Raw genomic sequence first — 11195 nt, forward strand, 5'->3', positions numbered from 1 at the left:
ATTACAACTTTTCTCTGTGAGATGAAGGGAATTAGATGTTGGAATATCCAGCTGAGATGTCCCTTAGAAAGGCGATTAAAAGCCTATAGCTCCCAGTGGGCGTCAGTAGGAGGACTGACGTTTAACCCGAGAGCAACGTGTGATTGTGTGACAGCTTGAAATCATAAAAAAAAACAAAAGAAAACTGCTGGCAGACTTGTAAGTTGTGTGTGTCCTTCCTTAATCAAGCATGATAGTTGTTTTTGTAACATGTATGCAGTTCATGGTAAATTATGACCTTTTTAGAGTATCAAACAAGAAAAACCTTGTCATCACCACACACAAAACTCTTGGGTGGTGCTAAACCCCGGCTGTTGCAACAGTGCTCTGGAGGAACAGGGGACAAATGTCCGGCTTTACACCCGCTCTGCACATCCGGTAATACAGCTCAGTGCAAGGCAGACAATCAACAGTCGACTGCACTCAAACTTCCTGAAGTTCTTCTGCCAAACAGCTGCTACCAATCAGCCTCAGCCTCTTTGGAACAAAGTCAAACAGCATTAAGCTAAATAACGGCACATCACAACAAATTTACATCTACATTTAAATGCTATGTCTTGTTCTAGAGGCTACCCTGAACTGTTTGACCAGAAGAAAGTATAACACCTCTTCACCAATGCAATTCTCTGTCACTGTATTGTATTTCTATCATGACTTATGTTTCAGTGTTAACAAGAGTCGCAGGAGATTAGAGGAACTGTTGCCTGGAAAATGTTTTAGTGTTACTTCATACTTGCTTACTGGGAACCGGAAATGTAAAAGAACCCTTTATTCCAGAGGAAATGAACACCATGTGCTGCTACTACGTGTACACATACACAGCTCTACATCGTTCTAAAGTGAATGTTGAATCTTTAATCAGGAGCTATAGAGGTCACTGTCCTTTTATTCACAACACTGGACTCAATTATTTCAAAGAATATTTTTTAATACATAAATGGGACACTTGGGAGCAAAAGAAAATTACAGGAAAAGATGATTGATGAGAAACAAAGGCCCATAATTGAGTTTTAGCCCAGGGTGAGATAATGCCACTAAAGTTATCCACACTGCTGACCCCTGCATATTTCATCAGTGAGGTTTCAGCAGAAGTTGTGTAAGGGGAGTATTTTTTCACACAGACCATTAAACAACTGAGGATAAATATTTAGATTTGCATAGAAATGGGAAGTAGAGCTCATAAGTAGGCACACAGAAAAACATTCACACAAAACATAAAACGGTTGATTGAACAAGTCCATAAATATCAGGTCTCTGGAAAATGACACATATTTCAGTTATTCAGTCAATATTTAAACACCTCAATCTCAAAGGGGACATATTATGCTCATTTTCAGCTTCATACGGTTAATAAGTTTATTTTCTGTTTTCTGTCTTTTTGTATTGTGGAACAATCCGATCACAACTGTTCCGAGGTTCATATCCGATCATACTGGCTTGATCTTACATTGAGATTATTCTGAAAGCAGTTCTGTGTGCCAAGAGAGAAAAGTGACACTAAGCATGTAAACACAACACACATGTTCAGCTCTTCCCTATAATAAACAGAGATAAGAAAGGGGCACCAGGAAGAGAGAACTGGGTAAACACAGAGATAACAGGAGCAGGAGTGAAACAGAAAATGTATGTCCCGCAGTGTGGTGAGGCCACACTTAGTGAGAATATTCAGTGTACAAAGCATGGAATGTTTACAAGTATTCCTATCGTTATAATGATTTTTCTCACACGGTCCGTCTGAATATACCTATATTCAGCCTCTGTCTGAAACACAAGTGCCTGTCTCTTGAAGCTGTATGTGTTGGCCAGCGTTTCAACGTCTTCCTTATCTGTGCTATCTGCGTCTCAGCACCATCATTGCAGTCAGGGAATGGCTGTAATGGCACTGTGCATTTTCACAGTCTCTATATAGCTTAATCTGCTTAATAAAACAGTAAAAAAACCAACAACTGTTGGATGTACTGTTGTAAAAGCTAAGAATCCACATCTTACATGATCAGAATTTAAAAAAAGGAAGCTTTCAGTGTGAGACAATATCCAAAACAAACATAGTGTATCATTAAGGTTTTGTCTGGGGAAGTGGGGCACTTTGTGGGGGTGTTCACTTCCCTCTGCATTAACTTTGTACATCCATTGTGCTAATGGTCACTATCTAAATTATGCATGAACAAACCACTGACTGACATCAGTCATTGCTCTAACCACAAGCAGAGTTGCTTCTTCTTTTTCTCTCGCACCCAGGATTTTTGTTTTGTTTCCCCCTGAGAATTGTTTTTTTAAACGACCTGGAGACTATTCATTTTCAATAATGAAAAAAAAGAATTCCCCTATCTTTCTGAGTGGTTAAATTACATTACTACAGCCCAGCTATTCACAGAAAGCCACATCTGCCTGTGGAAACCCTGATTTGACATTTGAAAAGACACCTTTGATAACCCTTTTCGACTGACTGGGACTGGGTTTCGTTCCGGTTTGCGCACAAGAATTTGATCTGTTTGGAGCATTTCCAACAAAAAATACGGCTGAAAACCTGAAAAGTTGGTTCCAGACTGGAACCGGAAAATTTGCTGTTTTTTTTTCAGTTTCAAACTGGTTCAACGATGACGGCATCAGTGGTGTGCATTGTGCATCGCCCTCAGTAGCTGACGCATTGAAGTTGCAGAACCCGTCCTGTCAGTCGAAAAGTGCTACTGTTGAGTTTTTCTAATGCTCTTTTTGGTGCTCTTGGCACACAAAAAAAAATCCTTTAATCTCCATTGTACTGAAATGGCGGCAAAGTTTGAAGCTGGGTACTTCAAAATCTGAGATAAGTACTAGGACTATGGCTAGTCCCCATTAATAATAATTTGGGGGAACTGGGTTGCAGTGCCCCACCCCTGCTAATCCGGCTGTTAAGTCGTGACGTAACGCCCTTTCAAAATATGATTCCCGGGTCCAAGCCTTTTATTTCTACAACGCCGCAGTGCCATGTTCCCCGTTGTTTGAACAGATCTGAGTTTTTAAAAAACAACGTAATTTTCATTTTACCTCTTTCTCATCATTTAAAAAGGTGTTTAACAGACGAAAGAGGTGATGTAATGGTTCACATGTTTGACCTTTGTGTCTGTTTTGTTTCAACGGAGCATTTGGACCCAGAAATCTTATTTTGAAAGGGTGTTACGTCAGACTTAACAGCCGGATAGGTAAAGCTGCTCAACAAAATAATCAGGGGGAGTGTACCTATGTTCCAAGGGTCCTATGTTCCCCAATTTGTATGTGACTGGGAAACATTGGACCCTACCCTATTTTTTCCACAATCATTGCCGAATTCCACGGCAAACAGGCCTATGTGGACCCTATCACTACCCCCTAACCCTGACCCTTACAAAATGCTGACTTAATTCCGCGAAGGCACGGGTGTACGCAACCGCAGAACATAGGGATAACCCCTAAGTGGGTCTCTGGTTCAGCAATAAGCCCAGGGATAACATTTTGACACTAAAGATATATATATATGTTTGCTAAGCTAAGCCTTTGGCTATTTAGGTAGCTACTATTGTTTTATATATATATATATATATATATATATATATTGTTTTGTTCTTTGCTACATTTATTTTCAGTTCTACATCTGACAAGTGGTGTACTTCTCTGTTGCCTATAATATCAGTCAGAGATCAGTCTTTTAATTTCCTATGTCTAATGGAAATACCTCTTAACTGTTAAATACTCCAGTTTATTTATTTCCAAAGACACAACTACAGTGCAGACTATCCATGGCCTCAATACCGTCCCAGTATGCTGCACAATAAACACTGGATAAGGTTGGAGATAAAAGTAAATAAGTCTGACTCTCAGTACTTTCCAACTTCACAACTTACACACAACGTAAGATGCAAATCTTGAAAAAGACGTCAGGGATTCTCTCAGATCAGGCCGAAAAACTCCATCAAACTGCTGAGAAAACTTGAGTAAATTGTGTTTTAGTTTGGGGCTATTCTCAGATGCAGATTTGTCAAATGGGGACCATTTAAAGCAGCAGGAATGTTCATTGTAATGAAAGACACATGTCCAGGATAAAGGTGCGGCCAAGTGAAGTTTTCAATAGTTTGTAGAGAACAATGGATCCCCATGGTACAACAGAATAAGAGGCTAAACAGACCATACTTGTCGGAAGGGTTAATTCATATTTGGCTCTGGTATTTTTTCATGGGATTTGATGACAACGAGAAACATACAGAGAATCGCCAGATGTATCCTTCGAGAGTAGAAAAAAAAAGGACTAGCTGTTGTAACACCAGATGGTCACAGGGTGTTAAAAAGTAAAGTTCCTTAAGTGCAAATGTATTGGCGAGATCTGCTCGGAAAAAGGTTGTAAGTTCAACTTCTTGGCAATGTGCAAACAACAAATGTCAGAACAACAAATGTTCTCGGACGGAGGCGACCACGTGTCTAATAAGAGCTCTTCGGGGCGAGGGGGTGGTCCCTCCCGTGAGCTCCAGTATGTGTGTATCATGTGTCACTGATCTGTGTGACAGTGGCAGGTCAAACTCTACAGCGCCTGTTCGCATGGTTCTTGATTCATGGGTATCTCTTCTCCTGCTGATTCCTGTGGTGGGGTGTAGTTTTTTGTCCTCCTAAGGCATTAAGGAAATAGTGAATAAAAAAATGATGAGTGCGCACAGTTTCACCCACTGTGATCTCTGATGGATAAACATGCAAAAGAAGGTTCAAGGCACAACAAGCTGCCCTCTTACCTTTTATAACAAAAGATGCTGATCCCGATCGACGCGCAGACGATCACCAATGAAGCACAGCCGATCACCGCTGTCGATGTGCTGCCGAGTACTGCCAATGAGAGAGAAATACTCAACCAGACATTGTCTACATTGTTGTAGAAACAATGCAATTATAGGGCTACGACTGCTACATCACCAGTCTGACTTCTATAACCGTGGACGCTCACTTAGGGCAGCGGGCTGGATCACAGAAGGATTCACTGTGCTGCTGTTTGGAGGCTCAGCGGTGATTGACGTCGATGTTGTCTCTGTGGTCTCCTTCAAAACATATTCTTTTCCTGCTGTGAAAACAAAAAAAAAAAATATATACCGTAATTTCCGGACTTTAAAGCGCACCTGACTATAAGCCTCACCAGCTAAATTTAGGGGAAAATACAGATTGCTCCATATAAAAGCCGCACCCGACTATAAACCGCAGGCGTTTTGATGTGTAATTACCGTAGTATATAGGGGTTCCTGCTACCACGGAGGGGATTGTCGGGACAGAGATGACTGTTTGGGAACGCAAAGCGTCCCATTTATTAACAATAAATCTTTCAATCATTCAATCAAACGTTCACATCTTTGACATGGCGAACAGCATTCGTGCAGAGTACAAATAATACAACGGTGCAAAGTAATACAAAGTGCTCGCCTGTAACACGGCAGTAAAAGTGCAGTCCCGCGGCCGTTTACGTTATCAAAATAACCAGCCATTCAATGATGTCAAGGGTACGTGCAGCAGCTCTATTTCCTTCTTTGACAGCCAGATCGATTGCCTTTAACTTAAAAGCAGCATCATATGCACTTCTCCGTTTGTTTTCCATGTTGAGGGTGTTTGCATGAACACTTCCTTCGCGCAAACTGTCGCTGACGCTCTCCTACTCTTTGTTTTGCTCTCGTTACCTGGCGCCAGATGTCTGCCTCGGTCTCGCGCATCCTCGGTAGTGCGCGCCCCTGGTTACCGTAAGCCGTAGAAAAGCTGCACCGTTGTATAAGCCTCAGGGACCAGAACGAGGGAAAAAAGTAGCGGCTTATAGTCCGGAAATGACGGTATATATATATTTACCTGTGGAACACTGACTGAAGAGTTTTGATGAAGAAGCCTGAGTTGCACATTCCCAACATCATCCCAGTTTTCTATCCTTTTAAAACCCATATCATAAAACAACAGGTTCCATTTATGTTCTGTTTTGTACCATTTTACAAATTTGAGTAGAGCGATGTATAAAGCTAAACACTCGCAAACCAGCCGAATAAATATGAAGTAGATCTGATCACGTGTAGGGCTGGGTACAAAACTGAGATACTTTTGAGCACGGACGGAACTGCCTCCAAAGTACTGAGTATTGGAAAATGTCATTCAATACAAAAAATCAATACCTGAGGATTAAATCTCATCAGCGTCAGCAGGCCAGTAATTATAAAGCGAGCTTCTACGAAGATCTAATAATGCTGCTGATTGGAAAAACTCAATGTTACACACAGAGACAGGACTCACATGTGTGTGTGCGTGTGTGTGTGTGTGTGTGTGTGTGTGTTAAAAAGGTATAAAAAACGCTGGAAAATAAAAAATAAGGATTTGCACTGTAGTGTGTAATGTTCTTCCTTTATTATTAATATCCAAAACTGGATACAGTGACTGATGGGTAATCTTGTGCATGAACCTTAAGACTCTTTCATAGAGGCTTTACAGTTATTAGCAACATACAGTGCTATCAGTATAGCATGCATGACAATAAGCTGTTTACCCTGTAAGTGATCTGACAGGCCCTGCAGACCAGACTCTGCCCTGTCTGTTACTGCAGTCCCTGAAGCTGAGGGCCGTATACCCTGGCTCTTCTGTGGGCCGGAGGAAGCTGCTGCTAATAAAAAAAGACATTTACTTCTCCCAACTACACTGCTGAGAGACTCCTTCTGCTAATACTACTTATACTACAAATACTACCTCTGTGCCTACTTTATAAAACTACTGTTGAAGAAAACATACTCATACTGTGATCTTAGGGGGGTCCAGGTGTATGGATGTCTGTGCGCATGCATGGACAGAAGTGATGTTAGTACATTCTCCACACGCATTTGTTATGATATTTACTCTGAAATAATATGCCACACAACTAATAACAAAAGATGCAAACCACATGCAGGGTTTTGTGTTAGTTTCTTACACTGTTTAATATTGTTACCACGGATACAACTGCTTTTCCTACTTCTGCTAATAGTGCTAGTGCTACGACAAAAGCCTCTGCTGCTAATGTATATCTAGAGTCATTAAAACTACAAAAAGATTATTCAATTTATTACATTTTCCATTTAGATGTACAGTTAGTCATTCAGTCAGTCTATTTGGCATTTATTAAATTCTCTCTCCACTCAAAAATGTATTTTTATTATGTGTATGTCCTCTAAAATGTCTGACCTTGATTATACTGACTTGTATAAGTTTGTCACTAGAGGTGTTTTACCATTCCCATCGTTAAGAGGAAGATGTCTGTGCACTGAAATCTGAGATTCTAACAGATTGTGGGCTGGCTTCATTAGGTGCGACTCTAAACCATAAACCAACCGCTAAAGGTGCACGGTAGCCTGTTTACTTTGTTGGCCAGTGGTCATTGAGAGAAATTGATAACTGCTAGTGCAGCTAGCGTCAAGCGTCCAATGCTGGGGTGAGTGTCAACCTGGTGCAGGCAGCGGTAGGTGGGACGAGGCCAGATCCAAAATTTCTCAATGAAGGAGGAAGAGCAGATGTGCTTCCAGCCCAACTTTTAAAGTATTTTTCTAAAACTTTTAATGTGGGCAAACCATTTTGGACAAATTCTTAATAACATAACAAAGTAGTTTGTGACGTACTTCAAAATCGTGTCTGCGTGACCATTTTTTGGTGAACATGTTGACTTTTGAAACATGGGTGTAATTAATGACATTAATGCAGCGGTGGAAGAAGTACTCATTGCTTTGACTTCAGTAAAAGTAGTCAAACCACACCGAAATAAGTCCTGCATTCAAAATGTTGCTTAAGTCAAAACACAAACGTATTAACTACTTAAAGTATAACAAGTAAAAGCACTCATTATGCAGAATGGCCCATTTCAGAATATTATATCATTAAATTATAATTACTGATAGATTAATGTAAATATAACTTTAATGTTGCAGCTGATAAAGGTGTGGACACTTTTGTTTACTTTATATACTGCTGTGTAGCTTTATCTATAACAATACATGATATTTAATTAACAACTAAAGTTACCAAATAAATGTAATGGAATAAAAAGTACAATATTCCTTCTGAAATGTAGTGGAGTAAAAGTTTAAAGTAGATTCAAATGGAATTACTCAAATTACAAGTGCTTGAAAAAGGACAGTACTTGAGTACAGGTACTTCCACCACTGCATTACTATAACGACATAGTTCTGGTACTACGTGAACTGTGAATGCTCTAGATAGATGTATTTTTTTTTTTTTCATCATTAGTACTTATTTACTGTTAGTTTGTTAGTATTATTGTGGTATTTTTTCTGTTCATTCATGCATGCGATATCGAACTCACTGACTGGGGTGGTGACGGTGGAGACATGGGGAATACCAGTGTGTCCCTCTGCAAGATCAGACCATTAATCACAAAAAGTGAGGAAAAAAAACAACTTCTCTGCGGCTCATATCAAAACTGTGCTGTGTACAACTATTCTAGAGTTTTGTGTTAGCGTACACTTACTTGTTTCTGTGATTTTTGGAGTTTGCGCTGGGGGTCTTTTTGGGTCCACTGAAACACAACAAATAACCAAATGAGCAGTTTGCTCATCATCTGAAACTTGACAGTATGAACAAACTACATATAAACATTGCCTTCAACTATATATATATATATATATATATATATATATATATATATATTTTTTTTTTTTTTTTAAGTTGAAGAACTTGCAAATCTAGTATAGATCGAGCTCAAATCTGCGGATCCTCCTCTTCCCATGCTGCAAGTTATGGCATTTTTAAACCAGTAGTCATCGTTTGAAAAACAGGCTTTCTATAAATGTGTTCACATGGAAAAGAACATCCTGTTCATGCTATTCTTCGAGGACCGACGTGTAGGATCATGTGAGAGATGCCTCAATAGTGTTACAGTATTTCCCCCACCCAGGTAGTTGGCACTGGCTGTCAGGGCTAAAGAGAAATAGGATGATTATGGAGCTTGAGGCTTGAGTTATAGCTGATGTTTCCATGAACTGCTTTCATACTGGATTCAGTATTTGGCAGGACTCTGGTCTTGAGCCCTATGGTCCTATTATCTGAGCCCTAGGGTAGCATATCGTCATATAGATCCTACTCAAAAAGCTCAATGTATCTGCACAATGCATTTGGAATTTGTACTTGAGTCTGTAAAGACAAACAACAAATAAATCTTACCTATACACTGCAGAGTCGGGGGGTTCGGAGACCACTGTAGAGGACCACCGTCGGTTTGCCTGCATCGGATGAGATTAGAAGTTCCCACCTTCCTCACGTAGCCTCCTATGCACTTGTAGCGGAAACTGTCGTTCATGTGGAAGCAGGTCTCTGGAGGTGGAGGTTCAGTTAGAGGCCTCTGAGGGATCTTTGGACATGGACAGTTGATTTGGTCTGGAAGAAAAAAACATCAAGTTAATTACAACATGAATTCAGAGATTGATCAACATAGAGATAGCAACAAGAGAGCATTAAAAAGCTTCACCTTGGTAAAATCATGTTGTTTTTGTAAGGCAAGTGTCCCAATTTTTGGTTTTATTAACCTTTTGCTTTATTGCAACTCTGTAGTCTGTTTTTATATTAGGCCTGCAGGGCTAGATTAACACATGAACACAGGTAAACAGAGCAACATACACACATCATCCATCTGGTTGAGGCAACGGCTAATATTCTGGGCTTTACAGTGTAACCAGGGGCTATCCAAAAACTTAATTAGCAACGGGTCGTATATTATACGTATACAGGTCCTCATTATTTTATTGAGTGTTGCTGCTTTCCTAATAGACTATCAAGAATACACCTTTCCTTTATAATATGATGTGGAGTTCAAAAACCTCCTGATCTGAAGATAAAGATAAAGGTGTGTTCAGGGGAAATTAAATAATTTTTTGTAATTGGTGAAACTAATAATAGTATATAATAAATATATATGTATATCAGGATTTTTTCTCAGAGCTACATGGAGCTTGTTAAAAAAGCAAACAAACAAAAAGGAGGCAGGGGCTGGGCTTTCATGCTGAAAATGAATGGTGCGTGAATCTGAAATATCAATATGAAAGAGGGCTAGTTCTCCTTGACCTCACCACTTCAAATGTGTGTTGCTTCTGCACATAGGTCTATTTTGTTATCATAGTGTGTGTGTGTGTTAGGTTAAAATATGTGTGTTTGTTTTTTCTACAAAGTTGCAGTCACGGACAACACAAATCCTCTCAGATGGCAGACACTGGAAAGGAAAGTGAAAATAATAATAATAATAAAAATAATAATAATAATAATAAAAATATGATAATAGCCTAGTAAGGATGCCCCCTGGGCGCCCCCCTAGGGAGGACTTTCAGGCACGTCCAGCTGGGAGGAGGCCTCGGGGAAGACCCAGGACCAGGTGGAGAGATTATATCTCCACACTGGCCTGGGAACGCCTCGGGATCCCCCAGTTAGAGCTGGTTAATGTGGCCCGGGAAAGGGAAGTTTGGGGTCCCCTGATAAAGCTGCTGCCCCCGCGACCCGACCCCGGATAAGTGAAGTAAGTTGAAGATGAGATAAGATGAGATGATAATAGCAAAAAAAAAGAAGAAGAAGAAGAAGAAGAATTCCTTTATTAGTCCCGCGAATGGGGAAATTCTATACTAAAAAAGCAAATAACATGATTGTTTTCTAAGGCTATAATTTTTGTATTGCAGTGCAGTGGTTTGGACCAAAGTAGAGTCAAAGTTAAGACTATGTAAAGGAAGTTGTAAACATTAATGTATGTGTTAAGTGGGGTTTTGCACTTACTGGTGTCGCAGAGCGCCGCTCGGAGCAGACAGACCATCATAAGGCAGAGAGAGAACGGAGGGGGACACGGATCCATCTGGCAGCTCTGTGGGGACCACGGACCGTCTACGGTGGAGACTTAACTCATGTTCGCAGAGGAAACCCGGACCCGTGAAGACCATCCTCTCAGCGCGACGGCCCGCTGCAACTGGAGTCCGACACGCTCCAGAGTGCGCTTTCACTTTCACCTGACACTCCTCTCACACTGGCGCGTCACGTGGTCTGCGCTCGTTCGTCTGCAGGCGCCATGTTTGTAGTTTTATTACAATACATGTACTATCCACATCAAAGAGCCTATAATAATTATTATTATATTATAAAAACATATATAGTGGGGATAGATAAACTCTAATAATACAAAA

At 40.3% G+C, this 11195-nt stretch overlaps 1 protein-coding gene across 3 annotated transcripts; it reads right to left on the bottom strand.

The window, feature by feature from the left end:
• Nucleotides 1–1011: 1011 nt before the first annotated feature.
• il15ra (interleukin 15 receptor subunit alpha) lies at nucleotides 1012–10961 on the bottom strand. Of its 3 annotated transcripts, XM_083935174.1 has the most exons (8): nucleotides 10795–10961; nucleotides 9202–9414; nucleotides 8510–8557; nucleotides 8345–8392; nucleotides 6545–6658; nucleotides 4982–5095; nucleotides 4773–4863; nucleotides 1012–4652 (listed from the first exon to the last, which is right to left on the bottom strand). In XM_083935174.1, the coding sequence occupies exons 1-8, from the start codon at nucleotides 10868–10870 to the stop codon at nucleotides 4568–4570; spliced, it is 789 nt and encodes a 262-aa protein (XP_083791300.1). In that variant the 5' UTR covers nucleotides 10871–10961; the 3' UTR covers nucleotides 1012–4567. The 3 variants fall into 3 exon arrangements, with proteins under 3 accessions (XP_083791300.1, XP_083791302.1, XP_083791301.1); XM_083935176.1 differs by lacking the exon at nucleotides 6545–6658 and having other exon boundaries at nucleotides 4982–5092; XM_083935175.1 differs by lacking the exon at nucleotides 6545–6658.
• Between the last annotated feature and the right edge of the window lie 234 nt (nucleotides 10962–11195).

This window comes from Echiichthys vipera (genome assembly GCF_963691815.1).
Source record: "Echiichthys vipera genome assembly, chromosome: 20".
Taxonomy (NCBI): domain Eukaryota; kingdom Metazoa; phylum Chordata; class Actinopteri; order Perciformes; family Trachinidae; genus Echiichthys; species Echiichthys vipera.